The 23,600-nt window shown below is 30.1% G+C and overlaps 5 protein-coding genes across 7 annotated transcripts; 2 read left to right on the forward strand and 3 right to left on the reverse strand.

Moving 5' to 3' along the window:
- Nucleotides 1-1,236: 1,236 nt before the first annotated feature.
- Nucleotides 1,237-1,999, reverse strand: LOC139091503 (protein POLR1D-like). Its single transcript, XM_070641646.1, has 2 exons — nucleotides 1,721-1,999; nucleotides 1,237-1,653 (listed from the first exon to the last, which is right to left on the reverse strand). Exons 1-2 carry the CDS (start codon nucleotides 1,873-1,875, stop codon nucleotides 1,356-1,358), a joined length of 453 nt encoding a protein of 150 aa, XP_070497747.1. The 5' UTR covers nucleotides 1,876-1,999; the 3' UTR covers nucleotides 1,237-1,355.
- Nucleotides 2,000-2,086: 87 nt separating this feature from the next.
- Nucleotides 2,087-11,709, forward strand: LOC139091502 (zinc finger protein OZF-like). Of its 2 annotated transcripts, none has more exons than XM_070641645.1 (8): nucleotides 2,087-2,245; nucleotides 2,836-3,057; nucleotides 4,157-4,222; nucleotides 4,384-4,469; nucleotides 4,665-4,729; nucleotides 4,812-4,903; nucleotides 4,984-5,058; nucleotides 5,131-11,709. In XM_070641645.1, exons 1-8 carry the CDS (start codon nucleotides 2,231-2,233, stop codon nucleotides 5,707-5,709), a joined length of 1,200 nt encoding a protein of 399 aa, XP_070497746.1. In that variant the 5' UTR covers nucleotides 2,087-2,230; the 3' UTR covers nucleotides 5,710-11,709. The 2 variants fall into 2 exon arrangements, with proteins under 2 accessions (XP_070497746.1, XP_070497745.1); XM_070641644.1 differs by having other exon boundaries at nucleotides 2,088-2,245; nucleotides 2,803-3,057.
- Nucleotides 11,710-15,146: 3,437 nt separating this feature from the next.
- ari-2 (E3 ubiquitin-protein ligase ari-2) lies at nucleotides 15,147-18,570 on the reverse strand. 2 transcript variants are annotated; one of them, XM_070641483.1, is made up of 7 exons: nucleotides 18,275-18,570; nucleotides 17,207-17,767; nucleotides 16,810-17,064; nucleotides 16,617-16,744; nucleotides 16,318-16,549; nucleotides 16,000-16,050; nucleotides 15,147-15,912 (listed from the first exon to the last, which is right to left on the reverse strand). In XM_070641483.1, the coding sequence occupies exons 1-7, from the start codon at nucleotides 18,336-18,338 to the stop codon at nucleotides 15,752-15,754; spliced, it is 1,452 nt and encodes a 483-aa protein (XP_070497584.1). In that variant the 5' UTR covers nucleotides 18,339-18,570; the 3' UTR covers nucleotides 15,147-15,751. The 2 variants fall into 2 exon arrangements, with proteins under 2 accessions (XP_070497584.1, XP_070497583.1); XM_070641482.1 differs by having other exon boundaries at nucleotides 16,318-16,567.
- A 64-nt stretch (nucleotides 18,571-18,634) lies between these two features.
- Nucleotides 18,635-19,714, forward strand: LOC139091407 (cell growth-regulating nucleolar protein). Its single transcript, XM_070641484.1, has 2 exons — nucleotides 18,635-18,988; nucleotides 19,049-19,714. The coding sequence occupies exons 1-2, from the start codon at nucleotides 18,752-18,754 to the stop codon at nucleotides 19,682-19,684; spliced, it is 873 nt and encodes a 290-aa protein (XP_070497585.1). The 5' UTR covers nucleotides 18,635-18,751; the 3' UTR covers nucleotides 19,685-19,714.
- A 199-nt stretch (nucleotides 19,715-19,913) lies between these two features.
- LOC139091252 (TOM1-like protein 2) lies at nucleotides 19,914-23,546 on the reverse strand. Its single transcript, XM_070641237.1, has 7 exons — nucleotides 23,294-23,546; nucleotides 22,456-22,612; nucleotides 22,138-22,372; nucleotides 22,016-22,075; nucleotides 21,507-21,951; nucleotides 21,339-21,437; nucleotides 19,914-21,101 (listed from the first exon to the last, which is right to left on the reverse strand). Exons 1-7 carry the CDS (start codon nucleotides 23,364-23,366, stop codon nucleotides 20,782-20,784), a joined length of 1,389 nt encoding a protein of 462 aa, XP_070497338.1. The 5' UTR covers nucleotides 23,367-23,546; the 3' UTR covers nucleotides 19,914-20,781.
- Between the last annotated feature and the right edge of the window lie 54 nt (nucleotides 23,547-23,600).

Here is a 23,600-nt window from a genome sequence, read left to right on the forward strand (position 1 = left end):
GATTCGATCGAATGCATTACTCACAGGAAACATCGACAATTTCGACAGAGAATTTCAGTTGTATAAGCACAAAATTTGGATGTAAAACTTATCTTGTTCGAGGTGAACATCATCAGCAGATGAAATAATTTATTGTGCCAATATTATGCGTACATCACAAAAAGTTTTGCATCATTGAAATATTTATGATTTATGTTGCTTTATGTATTTATTTCTATAATCGGTTGCATTGATCTGCGGTGAGACATGATGAATTTTTGTGGATTTTTTGGCAAAATTCAAGGGTAGTCGGTGATAAATTGAGTGATATTGACCATTGCAATTCGTTAAAAGGTTTACCAATCTGAAGGCCAATATGTTGCTTGTTTGAACAGCAGTTTGACAGATGTGAACAATTTGTAGGGACTCTTAAAAGTATGTTTTAAAGCCATCTCTTAGCTAATCTGTATGAAGTTTGGTACATATCGAAGATGTATGCTTGTTTAGAACTTACTTTTTAACACTCTGGCTAGTCAAGTAGGTAAAGCTTTTATTCAAATTCTGAAAACTCCAAAAATATTTCTAAACTCTAACCTGAAAAACACAAATAAGTTAATTGATCAAAAATTCGTTTCCAGGCTTGCGTCACACTGACTTGATGCTGAATTCAGGTTGAAACCGGCTTTTGGTCGACGTGATTTTGACTTGATGTTGAATTCGATTTGAACTCTGGATTCCAGAATCACACCGGTCTTATTCCAGATTTTAATTGAATCCAGCATCAAGTCAGTGTTAAGTCGGCTTGGTGCTGGATTTTGGATTGATTAACTGACTTGTGCTATTCGGATAAAATGTTATAGTTCAACTAGCATTTGTTAAAGAACTTTTATAAGAAAAATTTTAAATTTAAATTTCATGACAATGTTGAAAGAAGTCGGAAATTCCCCTTTTTAATAGACATCATTAGTAAGAAGACATTAAATTATTAATTTAACTTTAAAAAGTTCATCCTAAAAAGACATCAATCAAATGCAACAAATCCGAATGCACAAAACCTTGCCATTTTAAAGATATAAACATCCAGCAGATGAAAATACATCCAGTAAATATTTTGAAATGAAGAGTTCATATGCGCTATGCACAGCTGGAAAATGTAACTTTTAATATGCATGACCCTGAAAATATAAAGTCTGGATGATATCATTGATTCTTTAAAAATCAATTAAAAACTTCAAAGACATTTCAAATTTTGAGCTTTTTAAGATAATTGTGTATTTAAATAAGTAAAACAATTGACTTATCAAAAATAAAAAGGCTTATTGCATATATGAAAAATACATTTCAAGGAGATACATCATAAAATATAAATTCAACAATCAGTCACTGCTATCATCTGAATCCTTTGACTTTTCAGGTTTCTTAAAGTGATGTTTTCTATCACCAAATTTTTCAGTGCTACTTTTAAGCTTCTGATAGCGATCAAGTTCCTTAAGCTTATGAGATGATTTTTCTATGTTTTTGGTAGATTTGCGTTCATTATGAGATAAGGCATTGGTAAGTGTTGTGGCTAAGAATCGTTTATTTGTTTTAGCTTTAGGTTCATCCGATGGTAATCCTGACTCGCGCTTAACTTTATGAATCTTTGCATTTCTCTCAATTTCCTCAAGAGCTTTTCTGAAAAAGAAAAAAATGAAAATTTATAGATTCAATTTTTCGATAATATTTTTTTCAATTTTCTTACTTTGTCAGCCAATCCTCATCTTTTGCCTCAATTCCCTGAGTTTCAATCTGTTTAATTGTACTAGTTCCACTTGGTGGACTTTTAATATTCAGTGCTTTTTTCCTTGCATTATTTAAAAACCTTTGCATAAACTCTTGTTTTGATTTCTCAGCCATTTTTCTCAGCACGAATGTTTTGATGTTATGCAGCACATTCAATCATTCTCAACTTGATAAAATCTACTACGCTGAAAATGTCGCGTTATGGAATAATGTGTTTTGATACAAACAACATCCGCGGAACATAAGATGGAATTGCAAAACAGTTGAAAAAAATCGTTGTAGACGTGAAAATTGAACGATTGTCAATGACTGGTACGATGTACTAGAGACCGGTTTAATTTTCACTCCATTGCAAAAAAAGAGAAAGAGAACTTCAACTCTTGAAAAAAAGTTGAATTTAAATAGTTAAATAAAATGCCCTAAACAGTTGTTTTTCATTAAAAAGTGCTATTAATCAGTTCAGTTTATCATGTTTTATCCGTTGGTAAGTAAATGAAACAAGACGATCAGAATTTATCGATAAATATAAAATGTGATTTTTTTTTCCGACATTAAAACATGCTTTTCAATGCAAGAAAAAAAATCACATTTTAAGCATAATTCATTCGATAAAAGCTGATAAAATTTATGAAAAAACGATAATTGAGTAAGCAAGAAACGAAAAAAGACAAATGAGTCCAATATCAAGGGTTTGATCACTAATAAAACTGGGTTTGCAAATATTTGATATTGAACGAGTTTGACGACAAGACGCGAAATTTTCGATTCTTAACCTTCTTGCCAATTTGAATTTCTTTTTCATTTATTTTTAAAATTTGCCTTTTTTCTAATTTTCTCGACATTTGTCTTTTTTTCATTCTCGCTCTCTCCCTCATCATCGCACACACGCCGTCGCATACATATATATATATATATAATATATAATAATATAATATATATACAAAATTTCTTATATATATATGTATACCGAAATTATATACATAATATACCCAAAAAAAAAAAAAAAATCATATATACACACACCTATTATTGACTAAAAAGACTTTTCAAAATGATCATCATCATCATCATCAGAACGAGCAGCAACAAGGACATATACAAATTCCGTTGCCCTTGCATCTTGACACTTCCAACAGCCGTACAAATCACGTTCCTTTAAATAGCACATCTGTGGCCGTATCAGCAGCTGATAGCCGATCAATGATACTATCATTGGAAAACAACGTTAATGTGGTGTCCAACATCATCAGAGACTCTGAGAATTTGGTAAAAATCAAGTGCGGTCAATGCCGGAAGGTAAAAAAAAAAGCTCTTCATATTTCTACTGACTATCCAATTTTTTTTGCTTAAAACTTCTTCTTGTTCCTTCTTCTCTATTCTTTCTTTTGCTCTTCATTCATTTTTTTTTGTACATATATATCGTTTTTTTCGTTCTTTTCGGACAACATAGAGGACATATAGTCATCAGTAAAGCAGCAGCAGCAGCAGCATAACGCAATATAGTGAGAGAGTGAGAGAGAGAAAAAAAAAATGAAAAAAGATTTCAATTCGATTGAGGCATAAGAAGAAGAAGACATTCGAAAATGATTTTTTTTTTTCGGTTGTGAGTTCACCTTGAAAATATGCTTTGATATAATATGTAATGGACTTCTTCTTCTTATTTATCGTCATCGCTTCAACCAATCTTTTTTCTTCTCTCTTTTCTCCTGCCTTGCTTGCTTGCTTGCTGCCTCACTGTGCCTGTATGAGTCTTTTTTTTCCTCCACATTCGCTTTTTTGTCGATGTTCTTTTTCTTCCAAAAAAACAGAAAGAAATGAAGAAAAAAAAAACCGACGAAATTTTCTCCATGTTCTCCATAGCTCTGCTGTATGTTATATTTTTGTTGCTATTATTGGGCCTCGAAATTATTTAAGCCTACAAAACCCCAACAACAATGTCTTTTTTTTTTCATGGCATGGTGATATCTCTTCGTCTTTTTCGGCCTTTTTTTCTTTCTTATTACTCACTAGCTGGTATTACTGCTGCTCTGCCACCGTTGTTGGCAATAAGGCATTGTTGTTGGCAATAATGTTTTTTAGTATATATCATACAAATTTTGTTGTTCTTTCGTTCATGTTCCAATTATACTTTTTATTCTCTTTTTTTAACGCTCTTTCTCTCTCCTTTTTCCTTGGCCAACAATCGTTGTACTGAGCACGTGCTGTACTTTCCTCTCTCATCCACCTTACCCATACCTTACCCACTTGTTTTCCTTCCCATTCCTATCTAATTTTCATATTCCCCCCTCAAAATATTCTGAGCTCATACCACGACCGACTGCTATGTAAACCAATTTTTTATACTCAGATCATCATTTTCATCAAGTTTTTCTTACTTCTCTTCCTTTTTGCCTAGCGCTTTGATACCAATGAAGAAATGGTTGCCCATCAAGCAAAACATTTGACTGAATCCAAGTATAAGGTAGATATGCACACATATACAAACATACTTTATTGACTTGTTTTATACGGATAACTCATGTCAACAACAGCTGATTTCTAACTATTTTCACTTTCCCTTTTTCTTATTTTTTCTTTTTTTTTTTGCTTTTCTCTCGAATGCTCTACAACAACAACAAATAGTGCGAGCTTTGCGGAAAACATTTTCCGAGTCAGAGCAGTGTATGGAAGCATACAAAAGCGCATTCTGGCGAGCGGCCCTTTGTTTGGTAAGTTTTAAAACTCTTCCTTAATACTAATCTTGATATTTAGACTTATATAATCCTTATCAATATTTACACATATAATAATGATTGATAAGAGACTTACACGTGCATAATTCTTTATTTCCTTCTTATCACCTACCCAATAAAAAATTTTTTGGACTTGCGAAACAACAACAACAATAACAAATGTATCTACAGTTCTATTTGCAACAAAGCTTTTACGCAACTGGCAAATTTGCAGCGTCATAATTTGGTACACAATGGTGAGTGTGTGACATTTTATTGATTGATTTTTTTTGTAGCTGTTGTTGTTGCTAGAATATTAATTTCTAATTTTATTATTAGGTCTCAAACCATACAAATGTCCAACATGCCAAAAGGCATTCAGTCAACATGCTAATATGGTTAAGCATCAGATGTTGCATACTGGCGAAAAGGTGAGATTTTTTTAGTGATTTTATGCTGTTGTTGTTGTTCACATGACCTAAACTCGTCCTTTTTTATGTTTCAAATGCAGCCATTCAAGTGTAAATCTTGTGATAAAGCATTTGCCCAACGTGCAAATTTAAAGAAGCATGAGATGATTCATTTGGTGAGTGTAATAGCTGGTTAATCTGATTTATACTAATTATGGATCTATTCATGTTTATGTATGGATGTTTAGGGAATTCGACCTTATGGATGTAACATTTGTTTGAAATCCTACTCTCAGCAATCAAATTTGAAAAAGCATATTTTAACGCATCAGAAGAAGAATGGGAAAAATGGAAAGAATACTCTCCCAGTTCTGCCACCTACCTCGACTGCCAATTATATAATTTACCAGTGCAACATTTGCAAGCAAGAATTGGCAGATATAAGTGATTTCAATAAGCATATTAAGATTTGCAATTTGAATCCAATGAACAATCCGCACTTGGGTCATCATCAATCAAATGGGGGTGTACATCATTCATTACACAATGTACTATCTGCTGTAGCTGCTTCAGTAGAACCCAAAAAAGAATCAATTGAAATTAAAACTGAGACAATTGATGAAGGCTCTAATACAAATACGCCACCAGTTATGTCACACTTACAGCAGCATTCAAATATGCAACACAACTCTCAAGTCAGCAACCATCAACCTCAGGCTATTGCCGCAGCTCATCATCAAATTTTGACAACAAATGGACACATCATTACAAACTTCTTAGATTTAAATAGTCATCATTTGCATCATCTTGATTATGGCAAGCATTAAAGTGCATGCAACCTTTTTTCCTGCACTTTCATACATACAATGATATATGAAATCGAGCAAAAGAAGCAAAAAATGAAAAAAATGAAAAAAAGTAAGAATAAGAAGAATTAACAAAAACGTGAGCGATATTATGCAACAATTGAATGAATGAGAACAATCTTATTTACTTCTTCTTCGTCGTGTGTTTTCAAATAATTTGTTTTCGTCATAATTCGCAAAAAAAAAAAAAATTAAGAAAAAAAAATTAATATAATAATATTTAAATGATCCATGTGCACACATATATTACAAACAAAAAAAAATATATAAACCAAGAAAAACCTCATGTTGGATTTGGTGTGATAAAATTATCATCAAGATGGTCACGCCCGTGTTTAAAACGTAGTTGCGTCGATGGACCGTGTTCTTTATTACTTCTAACAAATGGTTTTTTCAAAAAAAAAAAAATATTTCCTCTTTTGATTGGGTAAGATTAAATCCGTTATTTTTATCTTTTTCTTTTTTTTTGCAACTGAGATGTATGGGTATGTGCGAAATTATTGTTCTTGCAAATTGAAGCTAACTGTATCAGATATTTTTGAAGGCATTATTGTTAGAACCTGTTTCATGATTTTTTGGACAGTTCTTGACAGTGAAATGAAGATTAGTTTGAATTTTCCGGTTGACATCTGAAATTAATGAGAAAATCTCAATGATAATGTTATTAAATAACTAAAGCAACCTCTAGCAAGCTTTAATATCCAGGGAAAATGAAAATATTGAGCCTTAACTTAGTAATCATTGCAATTTTTGTTTTGTAAACAAAAGAAAAGTTGCAATTTTTGAAATTTCTTGTTTAAATCTCTTATAAAATATCTAAAGAAACCTCAATATTACCTGAATAAGCTTTAATATCCAGGGAAAATGAAAAATACAGCCTTAACTTAGTAAACATAGCAAAAATTCAAAACTAGATTGTTTTGTAAACAAAAAAATTGCAAATTTTGAATTTTCCGGTTGAAAAATGAAATTAATGAGAAAATCTCTTATAAAATACCTAAAGCAACCTCTAATAGTAACTGAGTAAGCTTTAATATCCAGGGAAGATGAAATATTCAGCCTTAATTTAGTAAACATAGCAAAAATTTACTTTGTAAACAAAAGAAAAGTTGCAAATTTATCAATTTTCAATATTTAATAAGAAAGCATAGCAATCCTTTGATTTATACTGATACAATACTGCCGAAAGTGATGTTTACAGCACATCCAGCTCAACAATTTAGCTAGAATTATCAAAAAATTTGCAAAATTTCATAAAAAGATCCAGAAAAAAAGGCAAAGAAATTTGTCCGTTAGTAACCGGCAAAATTGCATTCACACATGTATACATCTCAGATGCAACAACAAACAAGAAAAAAAAAAACTTTTAAGTTACGTAATAGAAATCGTAGCATACGAGAAAAGGAAGCAAATGAAAAGAAGAACAGAAAAATTATAATAAGCATATATAAAACACACAAAAAAAAGGCATAATGTTATGAAACACATTAAATGCAATAAGTATACACATATTATAACAAAAAATAAGTTAAAATATGTACTTTGAGATTTGCATTAGAGATTCTTGAGATGACTTGTCCATTGCGTATAATAATCATATTCTTTCTTGCGTGATGAAATTTATTAAATACTTTAATTTATAAGATTTTTTTTTTATAATTTTTAATTTTAAAGGAACATTTTTCATAGAATTTTTTTAATTGATTTCTCTTTTTTTTAATTAATTTTTTTTTTAATTTAGAATTTATAAAGTCAGGATGCTATAAATAATTATATAGAATCAGTAGAGAAATGCACATCATTTTTTAGTTAAAAAAATGAATGAAAATGAGATAATAATGATATAAAAAAAAAATATGAAAAAAAAATCAAGCAAAATATAAGGGAACGAGCAAGTGATATGAATGTTGCTACCCTCCCCTTTTCGTGAGTTAAAAGATGAGTCCATATCGTCGTTACGTTGTTCTTTATTATACATGATGAAATGTTTGTTCCTTATTATCACCTATATATAATTATTGAAAGAAAGAAAGAAAAAAAAAATCAAAAAAAATTTACGCGTTTTTTTTTCGAAGTGAAAAAAAAAATCTTTTTAATTATGTTAAGTGCGATTTTTTTTATATAGTCTCTTTAGCTTTCTCTTTTTTTTGATAACGTTATTAAAAATAATATACAAAAAAAAGAGTAAATTATACATGCATAAATTCTGTGAGAACTATTCATTTTTTGCAGTTAATTAACGTGATTTCTTTCTCCTTCCTCTCTTTTTTATATATATTCAATATAAATATAAAATACAAACTAGCTTATTCCCTAGAGAAAATTTTTAAAGACCTTTTTGACTAGACTAGACTAGTCTAAACTTTATTATGAAATTAGACTTGAATGTCTTTGATATAATTTTGGGGGAATTCACTTAGTAATCAAGAAAAAATGACATAGTAAGCTTAAATTGGCTATTGAGTGCTGTAATGGTCTATAAGAGACAATAAGGATGCATTCCCAGTTGTATGCTGGGAATTAGAACCTTTTCTCTTTGAAAAATTGTCTTGAAACTAACCTAAAAAAGCTTTAGTCGGTTAATTGATCAAAAATCTGACACTAAGTCGGCATGACTCTGACTAGGAGTTGGATTCTAATCCTGCATTATGCTAGAGCTACGCCAACCAAGTGTCAGACTAAGGATCAATTAGCCAACTAGTGCTTTTTAGGTTAGGTCTCCTCTTTTTCAAAGGAAAACAGGATCTGTTGTAGATTTGACTATGCATGCACATTAGTACTGATAAGACTATGCAAAAGACCATGTTCATTGGTACCGTAAGATACTCATTGAGAAGAAAGAACACTAAACTTAACCTCAAAATTTTGGATCAAATCTTTAAGTATCAAGTTAATTGAGAAAACTTCTGAGCTGTGCAGTTGTGCTTTTAAAGCAGTTTTGACTACAAAGTAGTATGTATTTGAAAGCAATATAAAGTAAAAGAGATGAGAATTCTTAAAAATTTTGAGGTTATGTTATTGTGTACCTTCAAAGCAATTTTTCTTGATTTAAAAATTTGAAACACCTCAAAAATCTAGTTTTGACACTCCCAAAACTGTACAAATTATAGAGTTCCTTCGAAAACCATACAATTTCTACGAAATTTTTCAAAAATTTTAACCTATGATCTCCTTAAATTGTGTGGATAAAAAAAGAAAATCAAATTTTCTTTTAGAAAAAGACTGAAAAATTGTGAATTTTTCTGATTGATATCTCTGCTGAGCAGTGTGAAACCATACAAAAAAAAGTCTAATTTTATATATACATATATTTTTAAAACCATACAAATACTCAAATTTCTTATGTTGAAAAGTATCAAGAAATTGTGTGGTTCTTCTCATGTAAAAATTGAGTAATTTGTATAGTTTTATAAGAGTTTGAAATATTTTCAAAATTGTGATTAAATTTGACTGATTCTGAATGTCTTCAATGTTCATGAAGGTCATTTCATATGTACACCCCATGATTGCCAATTTCGAGACATGGGGCAGAATCAAATAACAGATTATATTAAGGCCTAAATACGAAACGACTGACGTAAAATGATTTTCTTCGGAAGGACATAAAATGTCTTTTTATCGACCCGAAAAAATCATTCAAACGTCGTGGATTACATAATGTCAGTGGTGGGCAAGCTACGTGTTGCGAGTCATGCTAATATTGTAGTGCAACCTGAGCAACCTGTGTGTTACGAGCTACACTAATGTGATAGTGGGCAACATGTGTGTTACGTGTGTCACTAATGTGGTAGTGGGACAACATGTGTGCCACGTGCCACACTAATGTGATAGTAATTGTGTGTCACACTAATGTGGTAGTGGGCAACCTATGTGTCACATGCCACCCTAGTGTGACGATTCAAGTCGACTTCTCCATACAAAATCTAAGTAGACATTGAGGAGACAAGATGTGTGACGTGGCATAAACGTGATAAAGGTTGCGCAACAATGAATCAAATGAAAATATTGACAGTATCACAGTGAGTGAAATGTTGTGGAAAGAAAGGTTTTTCTTTAAAAATTTTCTCAAGGGTCTACTAAAATCCCATCTTATGATCCTTCATTTTTTTTATACTTATTATTTTTCTTTCTATGATTTTAAGAATAATGTAAAAATATATGAGAGAGATGAAAACGAAAAAAAAAAAAACTTAATATTAAGAAAGGGAATTGTGATTATTTGGTATTAGACAATGATAAGAAAAAAAAAATTTTATAATCGAAATTGTGTTATTACCTTTTTGGCTGAGAAACTGAAACAAAGATTAAAAAAAAAATTGTTATTTAGGCATTTGTTCAAAATTGTTTTCCTATCAACATTTATAAGACGGTGCGACTGAGAAAGGAATGGAATGTTTGAGTATAATTAAAAAAAATGTAGGAGATTTAAAAGAAAAAAAAAATTATTACAATTAAAAAAAAAATTAAATAATTGCTATACTTCACAACAAAAAATCTACCTTCAAAAAATGTAACTTGTTAAAATTACCTATTTAAAAAAAATACAATTTGAGAAAATTAAGCTCTACCTATATTGATGATACAAAAAAAAAGAAATTATATTAAAAAAAATATATTTGCTTAAAAATTTACCAATTGAATACAACATATTAATGTCTTTGCACACAGAGGAGACACAAAAAAATTTGAGAAAAAAAAATCTTTAAAAAAAATATTTTATGTTTGTTGATGACAAAAAAAAGATGAGATAAATCCATATTAAATGAATATTACACTCATTACAATTTGAAGATAAATTATATATTAACAAATCAATGTTTATATATGTTCTCAATGCATTTGAAGTGACAGTTATTTTTCAAAAAATATGTACACACCCATACACACACAAAACTCACAGAGTTTGAATGTTTTTTCTTTAAAATCAAGCACCACAGCCGAGGCAATTGATAAGGGCGTGTTTTTGTGGAATGAGGATAAATTTCAAATAATTTGTGATAATTTACAGTCAATTTAATTGAACTGTTTGACGTTTAAAAATGATGAATATCGAATTTAACGGCTTTTTGAAATTTAAAAGTCAGATCCTACGTCAGTTATGTTGTAACATTTAATTTTACTTTTTCATAGCATACTATGCGATTTTTCATAATGATTTTAAATCATTTAATTTACAACTAGTCAGTAATAAATGGAGAATATCGGAATAGAGGATAATAATGATTCCCAAAAACGCGCCAAAAACAGTCAATATGTCTCACACAAAACATAGACGCAAAAAAATCACAAACAAAATTGTAAACGAATATGAAAAATTTCTATTTTGGTAAAAAAATCGAGCTATGAGCTCAACATAATGAATGTAAATAATATAATGAAAGATATTTTAGGATGAATATCTAGAAAAGTTCTCAATTTAGAATTTAAAAATGAAAATTCAAATGGTTTTGGCAAGCTTTAGTAATGAAAATTTAAGATGATAAATTTGGTACAAATTTCAAAACAAAATTGAAAAAAAAAAACAAAATTAAAAAATTGTGAAAAGGTTATGTTTGTGTTTAGTATACGCTTTAATAAGTATGGACGGAAGGATGTTTGAGGAGAACATATATAAATATTGCTTAATGAATTTAAAGGAAATAAATTGAGCTAAGCTAGATTGAAAGTGATTGAAAGAGTACGAAAGTGAGTAACGGAGGATGACGGGGTGGAATCTAAAGATGTCTTTTTTGGGGACTTAAAAAGTGCTCAATGAAACAAATACCTCATCCTCGATAAAGCAAATATAAATTTTGTACGATGAAAAACGATTAGGAATACAAAATACAAAAAAAAAAATTACGTGGTAAAAAATCAATTTGATTGATTGGATAAAAAAAAATTGAATTATTACAAAATCTCAAAATTATATTATTAAAAATTATGATAATATAAATAAAAATCAATGAATAGTTTTCTCTATTTACTTCTTCATCTTCGTCATCATTTACAGGTCGTTAATATTTCTTTTTAATTTCATCTAAAAGTTCGATGGACTTAGAGTCATTCATTTTACACACTGACAATTTTTTTGCTTGCTTTTTTGCGATTCTCTATGCCTTCCCTCTCTTGCCTGCCTCATTCGCTCATTTGTTCGATCTTTGTTTCTGTGTCTATCCATCTATCTATTCGCCCAAAAAAAAAAAAAACAGAATTATATATTTGCAATACACATGACCGTAGAAATTTAATTAATTGACTACGAAAACAAGAAAGAAAAAAGAAATCATCAATCAAATCATTAAAGTACGAAAGAAAAGCGTAGCTGAAAAAAAAGTATCAAAAAAAATTTAAATTTAGATCACTGTCTTGACTATGTATATAATTTAGATATATGAGAAGAGAGAAAACATTTCTTTCGTCTTTAGCTTTTTTTTGCGAATATAAACCAGTCCCACCCGAACGACAAACTGCGTGGTGTCTCTCACACGCATTAGATATGGTAAATTGAAGATTATTCACGACAATAGCACAATGGATAATTAGAGATTAATACATTTTTGGGGGTTTTACAAAGTATTTGTTATTGTTTATAACCCGGGTAGCTTAAATGTCTTGCAGACTTTAAAGATTTATTGAATGTTCAATAGACTAAAGTCTAAAGTTCAGTGTTACTTAAACTATGTTGTCTCGAGTGTACTGAGAAACGGTTGAATATGCAGAGACTCTCGTTTTCATCTTCTGTGAACGTGATGTGATACTGTCAGGTCCGTTTTGATAATATTCCAATATTAAAGCTCTCGTCTCTATTTCTCCCACTGCAATACAGATTCCTGATCCGTTCAACGTTGCTAAGAGTCCCATTCATGGATTGATCTCGTACATTAAGCAGTCGAAATATCTATACTTCTAAAAAAGAACAAGCAGCTTACTTATTTGATCAGCAAGACACTTACATACTTTATTTCATTAATTCCTGATTAGTTACAGCTAGGGGTCCGAATGACGGATATCCGTACCGTCCGTTACCGGTAATTACCGGTAATATCCATTACCGTTACCGTTAATTTATATGGATTATCCAGCGGTAACAGATTTTTAACGAATTTTTTAAAAATTCAAATATTAAGACCGCAGTTTATTTTTTTGGTTAAGGTAAAAAAGTAATTTTTAGACATTTTTCATTTTTGAAAACTTTTAATGTGGATTTTTAGACTTGTCAATTCAAAGATATATAAATTTCAAATTCAAATGTAATTTTTTGGTCAAAAAAATATTATTTTGGTCATATTTTTTCACAACGAGCATTGGATATTTGGATATATTTTACAACTTTTATACGTATGCTTACTATTGAAAAACAAATTACCAAAATTACATCTGAAAATCAGTCATTTTGTATGATGAATCCGGAAGAAGGGCTTTATTTATTTGAAAAGGTAATATCAGTAATGATAGAGAGTTGAGAAAGGTAACTTTTCAGGTACTTATTGGGTTATGAAAAACTAGTTCTTTAACACAAGCGGTTGAAACGAAAACTGACCAAACGTTTGTAAATGGCTTTTTTTTAAAAAATGACCAAAAAAAGTGACCAAAAATAAAAAATTTTTTACCCTAAATATTCGAATATATACAGTCGGAATGTACGGATATTACCGGTAATTACCGGTAAATATCCGTTACCGTCAAATCCCGATTACCGGTAATTTTTAGTTACAGCTCCTTTAATATTGTTTATTCTTTAATTTTTGCATAATTAGAATTTTCACTGCTGATTTAAATCAATTAAACATTGATAATCTATGCTTTGACCTATAGTAGCCTTAATAAATCGGTTTTGAATGTTGTTAAGTGCTGATAAGCTGAGCTTTTTATGTGAAAACTGGAAGAATTACCTTAGATTTGATGCTTTTTCGTTGAATTCTAGATTAAAACTGAAATTTTCGCGGTAAAGAAATTTATACAATTCAAATTCAAAATGACCGTTAGAAAATTTCATCTAAAAAAGTTCTAAAATTGATTGATACAACATGTTAACTTTAATTTACACAGTGAATCAGCAAACACATACTTTGTTATGACTCGCTCGGGACATATCATCGACATCATCATCATTTGTTCTTGACTTTTTTCATACTCCTTTTTCGCTCATTCTTCTCTATCGTTTCGTTGATCAAATTCAACAAGAAGAACTCAATATTTTATGAGGCTATAGAAAAGAATAGACAAGAAATTAAAATTATTATTCAAGCTTCTAACAGATGAATGTCCTCAAAAGCTTACTTCTTCTCAAGTGGACCATTATATATTCCACATTCAAGGACTGTTACTGTATAAAGCAGGCTTTTTAGTCTACTTCATCTTCTAAATTTTTCATAATGTTCGGCATGCTTTGGATCTTCTTCAACCGAAGCTTCTAGTCTTCATCGAGAGATGTAGGTGTGTTGGGACATTATTTTACATCACAGAAGCAAGCTTAAGAATAAGAAAGTAAAAAAAAAATCTTATCTTTCATTTCTAATCGATAAAAATATGCTCCATAATCAGTTCTTGGATATTTTCTGTGTTACAACGTCGAAAGTTCCGGGCAAGGCTATTGTCAAGGTCATTTGTTGTAACATTTTCATAAGATGTAGTCGACATACATAAAGGAAAAAGCAAGTGACCTTCAAAACATTTCAAGTTTTCAATTTTTTCTTTCCACCCAACAACACCCATGAGATGATGTTTTAGCTACTGAGTGTGCGACTTTGACTGCTCCTTTCATCTTATAACTTTTTATATTTCTTCATTCCTTCCGAATTTAATTTTTATGGAAATTATTATGTATTTTTTTGAATGAATGTAGAGCATGAGAGGATTGTTGATGCACAAAAAAAAAATTGTTTCTATGGATTCTACTCCCAACATTGTGTTTTTCTGATTCTGATTTGAAATTACCTTCATACCTTTTTCCTGCTATAAATAATAAACGTCTAGACTTTTGTTGATAGGTCTTGAATTTGACACTCTTGTGTGGGATCTTATGAGCTTTTTTTCGAATAAAAGCTTTCATCTACAGAGGCTGCAGGTAAAAGAGTAATGAATACTTAATAAGATGAGGTAGGAAGAGCTTAATTTAATTAAATTATCAAGTTTCTATATTTTTGAAATAACTTTTGAAAATTATTTGAAAATTTAACGGACAGAAAATATTTGAAAAAATTGAGGTTCAAAAGTTTAAGAAGATTGAGGTTCAAAAATTTGAAAAAATATCGGTCGTTATAATTTAAATTTAGATAATGAATTTCTTTAAGTAATTTTAAGTATGTCAAGTCAATTTTTAAGTTAGTTTCTGTAATACTCAAAATGCCGACTTGTTCAACAGCTTTCATCTGCAAAAAAAAGTCCACCATAAAAAGTTAACAGACATTTATGAATTTGCAATTAAAAATCTTTTCATTTTTTTATTCCACAATTTTTTAAAATATTATTATATATCTAGTAATGCCGCCGAAAAAAATGAATGTTGAGAACTGTCGCATTTCCATTTAAGTTCTGAAGGACGACAAAATTGTATTATTATTTAATAAATTAAACTAATCTTTATTTATCTCGCGATTTAAACTGAAAAAAATCTTTAAAAATCTAGAACAAGGATATACAATACACATTCACTTTTAGAATTAGACATTACATTTAATTAAATTATGATAAAATCGAAAAAATTTAGTTTGAAAAGTAAATTAAATCCAGAGTTTTGACGATTGATGGAATTGGCATGCGTTTTGGGTTGTACAAGCACTTGCCAACAACTTGATTGATTTGTCAAACATGCCAATTTGCTAATTTGTATTGTCATACTCTGCAAAAATTTTTATCAAATTGATAAAACATAAAATTTATCACCTGACACTTAGGTAGTTCTTTTTCTAAAAATAAGTAGGACAAAAATTTACTTCATTTCTCGTTAAAAATTAAAACAAAAAAGACACGCTTTAATTTCTTTAAACGATTAATCTTAATGCGAATAAAAGAATTATCTTTAACTATTCATATCGGATGTAGTGGTGGGAAAGAAATCTTTCAGTAATGTTAATCTTCGTTTTTCACATATATCCATTTGATTTTCTATTTCACCACGATCGGTTGTCTCTGCACGCTCAATTTTCCATGATAAATTCTCTATTTCTGCTTCGAGTTGTGCTATATGAGACGAGAGTTAATTAAACATTAAATTTATGATGTGGATTAATAAAAAATAATAAAAATATTTTAATTATATACACTCACCTTGTTGATACTCGAATAAATCTTTTCTCGATGATGTCGGATCCATTGAGGCTGTAAATAAACATAATTTTATTATTGCTTAGTTTCACTTGCTTTGTAAATATTTCCAGGGTCGTAAAATTGTAAATTTGCATTTCATATTCAATATATCAAGCAATATGAAACAAGACCTAATTAAAAACCGTACAAATGTTTTGACACTCTTCAAAGGCTGTTGTACGGATTTCAAACATCTAATAACATTTAGAAAGCTGTTGTATGGTTTTAAGTTGAAAACATTTTTATGGTTTCAGATGATTGCATTCAAGCTTCAATTACCGTAGTAAGCAAACGGATAAGTGTATTGCAATGTATATCTGCATTTAGCAAGAAGAGTAGCTGCCGTAAATAAATATTGCCAATCAATCCATGTAGAATTAAGGCCTTTCATTACTTTCTCGTTGATTCTATTTTTTAGACGCTCTAATGTTTGCTGTTCAAGTTGAAGGGACTTCGAGTGATTCTCCCAACGTTCATAATAATGCAAATACTTTTTGAGTGCTTCCCGAGCCTGCAAGTGGATTAATTCCTATTCAATAAATCATAATCTGGCAGATTAATTGTTATTAAAAACTTACTTGAGCATGTACACTCTCATTAGCGATATTTGGATTCTCTTTGTACCTTGAACATTCATAATACTCAGAACCATGACTTTTCCAGTCATGCAAGCACATCCAACAGAAGTCATGCTTACAATTCATACCTAAAGAATGTAATTAATATTAATCAATTGACTCACACAAAAGCCTTTAATTAAGAAAAGCCTACATTGCATATGATTACATCCTCCATTCTTCTCTATACAAATATTGCATTTTGGACAATCTTTTGTGTTGGCAGAGATGTAATTGGCAGTTTCACTATCATCAGCGCATTTTGTTAGCCACTTTTTAATTATAACACAATCTGTTGGTGCATGATAATCGTTGCCACATTGAAAACAAAAAGAGGTTTGGCAAGTTTTGCATGATGCCTTCTTTGAACTCAAGTCTTGGCTCCTTAAAATCACTTGACAGTTAGTACCTGCAAAATTTATTAATGAAAATAAATTAACGGTCAAAAAATATTTGAAAACTGAAGTTCAAAATCTTCTTTTTCAAAATAACGGTCAAAGTTCATTTTACAGAAAACGCAATAAAAGTATGCGTAGGAAGTGATTACATACCTGGACAAAACCGCAATTCGGGATGAGATTTGACGTAGTCTTGAAAAGAAAACTGATTATATTTATCACGAATTTGAGGACGACTTAATAAGCTTAATACGAGATCTTCGGGAACTAAAACATCACAACCTGCAGCCATACATCGAATTTGAGTGGATATACCTTGCGAGACTTGTATCTCAAAATGCATTGACCAGCAGTTTTTACAAAATGAATGTCCACACGAAAGGTTTTGAAATTTATCAAAACTTTGGGATTGAATGCATACGGGACATAGGAGTGTAACGTGTGCGACTTTCTTTCCATTGCCTGATTTTATACGTGAACTAACTAAAAGGTTTGATGCATTATCTCGATATCTCTCAATAATATCGTTTGAATTCCATCGATGTTCGTTTAGGAGAACCTTTGCTAATGACGGCGTAATTTTAAGCGTATTACTAAGTTTTTCAACTGACTCATTCAGCAACTTTTCCACTTCGTCCACTGTGAGACATTCATATTGAAAGAATTCAGGATCAGTTTTCTTCGGGTCAACATTATCGATATCATCCTCATTTCCTACAAAAGAGAATAAAACATAATTTCATTAGTACTTAGCACTCTGCGGGAGTCAACGTCAATTTATTGTTCCAAAAACTCAATGCATGGGAAATTAGTCAATCATATTCTATGTACTGCATATTTATCGCTATAGCGTAGACTTTTTTTGACAATAACTTGAATAAATGAATGCAGACATAAAGGTAGCGTTTATATATGAAGAAAATATAATAAAGTACAATGCAAAAGCGTGAGAAAAAAGTTCAAGGATATTTATATGTACATGAATACTACATAAATGAAAGTTTACGTATAGCACCTAATTTTTACGTTATTCGAAAGTTTACATCACATGTTTTGGATAGTCATTGAGTTTATTATATAATGAGATAATTTCACTATAATTAGTCATCAAAGAATCCTTAGAAATTAAGCTTTTGCTGCACATTTCTATTATTCTTTGCAGGAAATAGATTATTTTCTCATTTTATTTATAGCCTTGCACTTTCTAGTAATTATATTTACCATAATAATCCATTGCATCATCTAAATCATCATCGTCTGAATAATCCATATCATCTGATTCCATTTTTAAGGGATATTTATCTTACAGCAACTTTCCAAAAAAAAAAATTTAAATCTCGACTTTTCTATCTTTATTCGTTATGTGATTAACTGCACATCTTTCATATATATTAATCAATATTTTATCATAATCCACAACTAACTTACTAACTAACTTGTTTTTAAACTTAAAGGATAGCTCTAGCTAAGGTTTTTTATTATTTTTTTATTAATTTTTCCTTTTTCTTTCAAAAATTAGGGGGAGACAGTAAACTAAATTTTAATGAAACATTGTTCAAAACATTTAAAATTCGTTAACATTTAACGAAACGTCAGTTGTTGTTCCCCTGAGTAAAACATGCTTTTCTAGAAATAACATTGCAATTTTAAACAAAATAATTTTTCAATAAAAAGTGGTTAATTAAATAATATTAAACGATGGTAGTCTTCACATGTAATCATTGCGGCGAAAGCCTTAAAAAAGGTGTAGTCGACAAGCATAAATTCCGTTGTAGGAAGGATATTTCGGTATCATGCATGGATTGCTTTAAAGATTTTTATGGCGATGAATATAATGTCCACAACACATGTATTACTGAAGCGGAGAGGTATTCAGGAAAGGATTATGTACCAAAAGCTAATCAGAATAAGGGACAGAAGAAACAGGAAGCTTGGGTAAGTAAATTAATTATCCTGAATTTCACTTTCTGGATGCTAATTCTGTTTCCTCTGTAGGTTGACGTGATCAGATCGATTGGTGAAAAGAATACAAATCTCTCACAAGGTGTCAAAAATGTCCTGCAAACAATTTCCTCTTATGACAATATTCCTCGTAAAAAAGCAAAATTCTTAAATTTTATGAAAAATTCATTTAAATATTTTAAATACAATGAATTGGAGGAAGCTTGGGATCTGCTGGAAGTCGCTTTGAAGGAAAACAAAGTTGTACAACAGCCACCGAATGGTAAACAACAAAATGGAACACAACAGAATGGTTCAGCTGATAAAGAAACCAACGGTCATGCTGAGAATGGCAACAGCAACAAACGTAAAATTAAGGATGATGTGCAACCTGAAGAAAATGGAACTAAAGCAAAGAAGAAAAAGGTTGAAGAGGAAGCAAATGCTGAAAATGGTGATACACAAGAAGAATCAACCGAGAAATTTAATTGGACAGAAACCATTCGTAACATTCTCGTCAGTAAAAACAATGAAATCAAGCTGTCGAAATTGAAGAAGAAAGTCCTCAATCGATACAAGAAATTTTCCGGAAGTGAAATTAATGAAAAACTAGAAAGTAAATTTAGTAAGAAATTGAAAAAATCAAAAGGATTCGTTGTAGACAATGAAAAAGTTAAACTAATTGAATAAAGTTTATGGAATGTTTTTATGAAAATTGAAGCATTTGAGTTTTTTATTGAAAAATTTAACGGATCTGAAAAATTTGAATTTCAACGGTTTTTTTAAATTCAAAATTTTAACGAAAGGAAATTTTGAATTTTGAACTGAAACAAAATGAAATTGAACTTAATTTGGATTAATGAACTGAATTTTTGAATTGAATTCAGCCGTTAAATTGTAATAAATAATTGTTCAAAAATTTTAATTTTGTCTTGCACTTGAAACAGATTTTTATTTAATAAATTGTTAAAGAAATTATTCCAAATTTCTTTTAATCATTATTTTTTCCGCTACATTAATTTTGTTTTCTCAAAAAGGTTGATTCTATCATTATTAATAATATATCATGTATTGTTACAATTTATAATCTATATCATTTTGCATAAATGTCTTGTTGTAGGCAAATAAAATGCACGTCTCCCCACAAAACAATTGTTTTTTTTTTCTTTACATCTAATTATCATCATTTTTGGAATTTAAAAAATATTTTTTTTAAAGCATGTGATATACAACAATAATTTACAATCGGATCATTTCTTTTTTTAATTATTTAATTTAAATGAAATAATAAGCTTTTCCTTAATCATCGAATATGTTTTGTTTTTTTCAAATAAGTTAATTTAATTAAAATAATAACACAATCAGGTAAACTGATAAACAAAAAAAATTGGTTTGGCAAAAGCTCAAACTACGTCAACAACTAAAAAGGAATTCAATTAGCATAATACACCATAAGTAGCTAGCGGTGTAAAAAGGAAAAGTCTTTGAACATTAAAAAACACATATAAATAGCGAATTAATGAATTTGTTACTCTATAGTTGACAGCATATTTCGTTCCTTTATAGTTAATTTATATAGCTTTGATTGTAAGAAAAAGACTCGACGAAAAAAGATTAGATAATAAGAATTTATGTGTATCTAACGTATTATACTCAATGTTTTTTTTTTTTTATCTTTTAGTAAAAATAGTTATTCTTTATGACTCATACTGTATGTTCCCCAAAAAACTACATACTTTAACACATTATCATCATCATCTTACAAATATCTACTTTAAGGACGATAACTAACCCAGTAACGGTTCTTCTTGCTTCTTCTTCTCACTACTTCGACTATTTATCGTTGGTAATGTGTCTGCAACAGCCGCTCGTTCAGCCAAAAACTTATCAAACTCCTTACTTGTTAAGCTCTCTTCACCATCTTTGGCATTTGCCGACTTTTCAGCCTTTAGCCACTCTTCAATCTCGTCAAAGTCTGTTGGTTTCGATTGCAAGAGATCAACGTCTGGTTCCTTCTTTGCATCAGTGCTTCTTGATTGTGCCAGCATATCGAATTCAGTATCTACTTTCGCTGGTGTACTTTTTATCTTACTCAATTGTGAAGTTGCTACAATGGAAACGGAATGATTTCAATTTTTATGGTTTCATTTATCAGAGTATGGTCATCGGAAGTGAAAGAACCGCAACATAAAAATTGTATTAAAAATTATATTTTTAACTGTCTTCTGAGATTCAAATTTTTTGAACTCAAAATAATTTAACGAACTTTTTAACGAAACAAAAATTCAAAATTTTAATTTAACGGTTTTCACTGTGATAGTCATGAATATAGTATTAGACTTACACATAGCCCCAAATTTAGTGTTTAGATCACAGCCAGCTGCTTGATCACCTAAATCAATTAATGAATCCTTTTGATCATTGGTTGATGATGATGGAATGCCTACATAAGGGATTTAATAGCAAAATTGAGCACTAGCCTAACATGGAAAAGGGAGCATTTAAAACTTACCCATAGCAGCACCCAAAATAGCTGATGGAGTTTTATCAGTTGCAGTCTTTGGATCACGATTCTTTTCATATCGTTGGTAACGTAAGAATAAAATATTAAGTTCATCATTCAATCGCAATAATTCAGCCGTTATTTCGTCATTGCTGACTTTTCCAATTAGATCGACAATTCGTGTCTGCATTTCTTTGCACGTACCGACCAAATCGATAAGTAATTTATAATCGGCAGGCGATTCTTGATTTGGTTTCAATTCTGTTAACATTTCACTTAATATTGTAATATTAATGCCAACAATGTCGAGTTCAGACTGTAACTTAGCAATCTGATCTGGTGTTATACCACTGCTGATTCCGGCGCCAGCAACTGCATGTATCGGCGAGTCTACGATATCATGATGTGGTGAACGCTGAACAGACACTTGTTTTGGTGGTGGCGTAGCAACACTCTTAATAATAGAATAATATTAGATAAATTATTTTATGCATTAACATATGTTGAGGATAATATACCTTTTGTGGAGTATAAATTGGAACAGTATTTTCAAGATCGACTACAGGAAATTCAATACCCTGAACAGAGAATGAGAATTAATTAATGATTCATGTAAATATCAAATTACACGCATTTTTACCTTATTCTTCAATTCTTGGTAAATTTCAACGACTCCTTTTAAGTCTGGCTGACTTGCGAATGTCTCAGCCCATGACTGAATGAGACTTAGGACTTTCTCCTGTACAGCAATTGGTGGATCATGTTTTGGACTGATGAGCTTCACTAATTCCTGTATAAATTCTTTATTTGCAACGCATACATGGAAATTTTTACCACAATTTTTCACGCAAGTCTCCAAAACAGTTAACGTCAATCTACAGACATAGACGAAAATGAAAATATTTTGAGTATGAAAAATATGAATTGCAGACGCATTTAATTATTTTGAGGAACTTACAAAATCACATTATAGTTTTTGCCAATGTATTGTGTTAATCGCTTACGAAGAGCTTTCATAGCATCTTTACAATTTGCATCAGACTCATTTATCATGTCACATATCTCCATATTAAGTGACCAATCTTCTTGATCCAAACTCGGGTCTGTTGCTTGCTCTATAATCAATTTAAAAACAAAAAAAAATTATTTCATATTAATAAATATGCATTAAATACGTAATTAGTCATATCTAACAAAGGTTAATTGAGTTTAAAACATCATGAGCTGTCATGAACGGCTACAAATAAAAATAAAATATTTTCATTTGTCTGATAAGATTTCAGTAAAGAGTTTTTGATTACTCTTCTTGTTCCTTTATGTGCTATATTAAGTTGCACTGGCTTTATTTATTGATGAAATCTACTCTTTTTTGTTGTAATGACTGCAAATTGCAAATCATTTATCTTCCCACATGATTCAGTCTTTATTATGCGATGAGTCGCTAATTAAATAAACATTCCGTAAAATATGATACGAAATTTAGTTAGTTATACTAACTGGATCTAGTAGATGGAATGTATTCTTATTTGAAACATAGTCGGAAATAAGATATTTGCATGATATCCTTTAATATGCCGTAATAAATTAATATTTTGATGTTTTTCATGATCTTGTTGTTGTTTTTTATTTTTTTCATTTTTCCATCGAGGTAGTTTTTTGAGGAAAAATTAGAAAAATTCGTGATACGTAAGAAAATCGATTGACTTTGCTGGACGAAAAGTTCTTTATGTGATTACACGAAATGAATAATTGATTCCAGAATGTTTGATTTAAATGATTTTTTATGTTTTTCTTACCGATTTTAAGACCAATTTTTGAGTTTAATGGATTTGAAAGATTTGATGTTAAATTATTTAAGAAATTGGCCATTTTGAATTGTTTTCTTAATATACTCCAATTTCACTGTCTTTGTCAATATCCACTGTACTGATTACACAGCTTTAAAGTTATTTTTAAAGCCTTTTATTTCTTTTAAAATTTATTTTTCTTTTTTCGATTATTTTAGTTATTCCTCTATGTATTTATTCCAATAGTCGACTGCCCCTTCGAAAATATGGTCGTTTCCATAGGTTCCTTTACATCTTCAATAACTTTTTCTCTTGT

The sequence above is a fragment of the Chironomus tepperi genome, unplaced genomic scaffold (assembly GCF_022539635.2).
Source record: "Chironomus tepperi strain 1889 unplaced genomic scaffold, CSIRO-AGI_Ctep_v1 contig_244, whole genome shotgun sequence".
NCBI classification, from domain to species: Eukaryota; Metazoa; Arthropoda; class Insecta; order Diptera; family Chironomidae; genus Chironomus; species Chironomus tepperi.

What these genes read in the sequence shown, in the direction of transcription:
- LOC139091252 (XM_070641237.1), bottom strand. Translation starts at nt 23,366, where the DNA reads ATGGCCAATTTCTTAAATAATTTAACATCAAATCTTTCAAATCCATTA. An exon ending in AAAAATTGGTCTTAAAATCG is followed by an intron (nt 22,613 to 23,293) that starts GTAAGAAAAACA and finishes AATTGATTATAG; the next exon opens with AGCAAGCAACAGACCCGAGT. An exon ending in CACTAAATTTGGGGCTATGT is followed by an intron (nt 21,102 to 21,338) that starts GTAAGTCTAATA and finishes TTTCCATTGTAG; the next exon opens with CAACTTCACAATTGAGTAAG.
- LOC139091502 (XM_070641644.1), top strand. An exon ending in TCATAATTTGGTACACAATG is followed by an intron (nt 4,730 to 4,811) that starts GTGAGTGTGTGA and finishes TTTTATTATTAG; the next exon opens with GTCTCAAACCATACAAATGT. An exon ending in TGTTGCATACTGGCGAAAAG is followed by an intron (nt 4,904 to 4,983) that starts GTGAGATTTTTT and finishes TTTCAAATGCAG; the next exon opens with CCATTCAAGTGTAAATCTTG.
- LOC139091407 (XM_070641484.1), top strand. Translation starts at nt 18,752, where the DNA reads ATGGTAGTCTTCACATGTAATCATTGCGGCGAAAGCCTTAAAAAAGGT. An exon ending in AGAAGAAACAGGAAGCTTGG is followed by an intron (nt 18,989 to 19,048) that starts GTAAGTAAATTA and finishes TTTCCTCTGTAG; the next exon opens with GTTGACGTGATCAGATCGAT.
- LOC139091503 (XM_070641646.1), bottom strand. Translation starts at nt 1,875, where the DNA reads ATGGCTGAGAAATCAAAACAAGAGTTTATGCAAAGGTTTTTAAATAAT. An exon ending in GATGAGGATTGGCTGACAAA is followed by an intron (nt 1,654 to 1,720) that starts GTAAGAAAATTG and finishes TTTCTTTTTCAG; the next exon opens with AAAAGCTCTTGAGGAAATTG.
- ari-2 (XM_070641482.1), bottom strand. Translation starts at nt 18,338, where the DNA reads ATGGAATCAGATGATATGGATTATTCAGACGATGATGATTTAGATGAT. An exon ending in AGGATGTAATCATATGCAAT is followed by an intron (nt 16,745 to 16,809) that starts GTAGGCTTTTCT and finishes TACATTCTTTAG; the next exon opens with GTATGAATTGTAAGCATGAC. An exon ending in TTATCCGTTTGCTTACTACG is followed by an intron (nt 16,051 to 16,317) that starts GTAATTGAAGCT and finishes GTTTATTTACAG; the next exon opens with CCTCAATGGATCCGACATCA.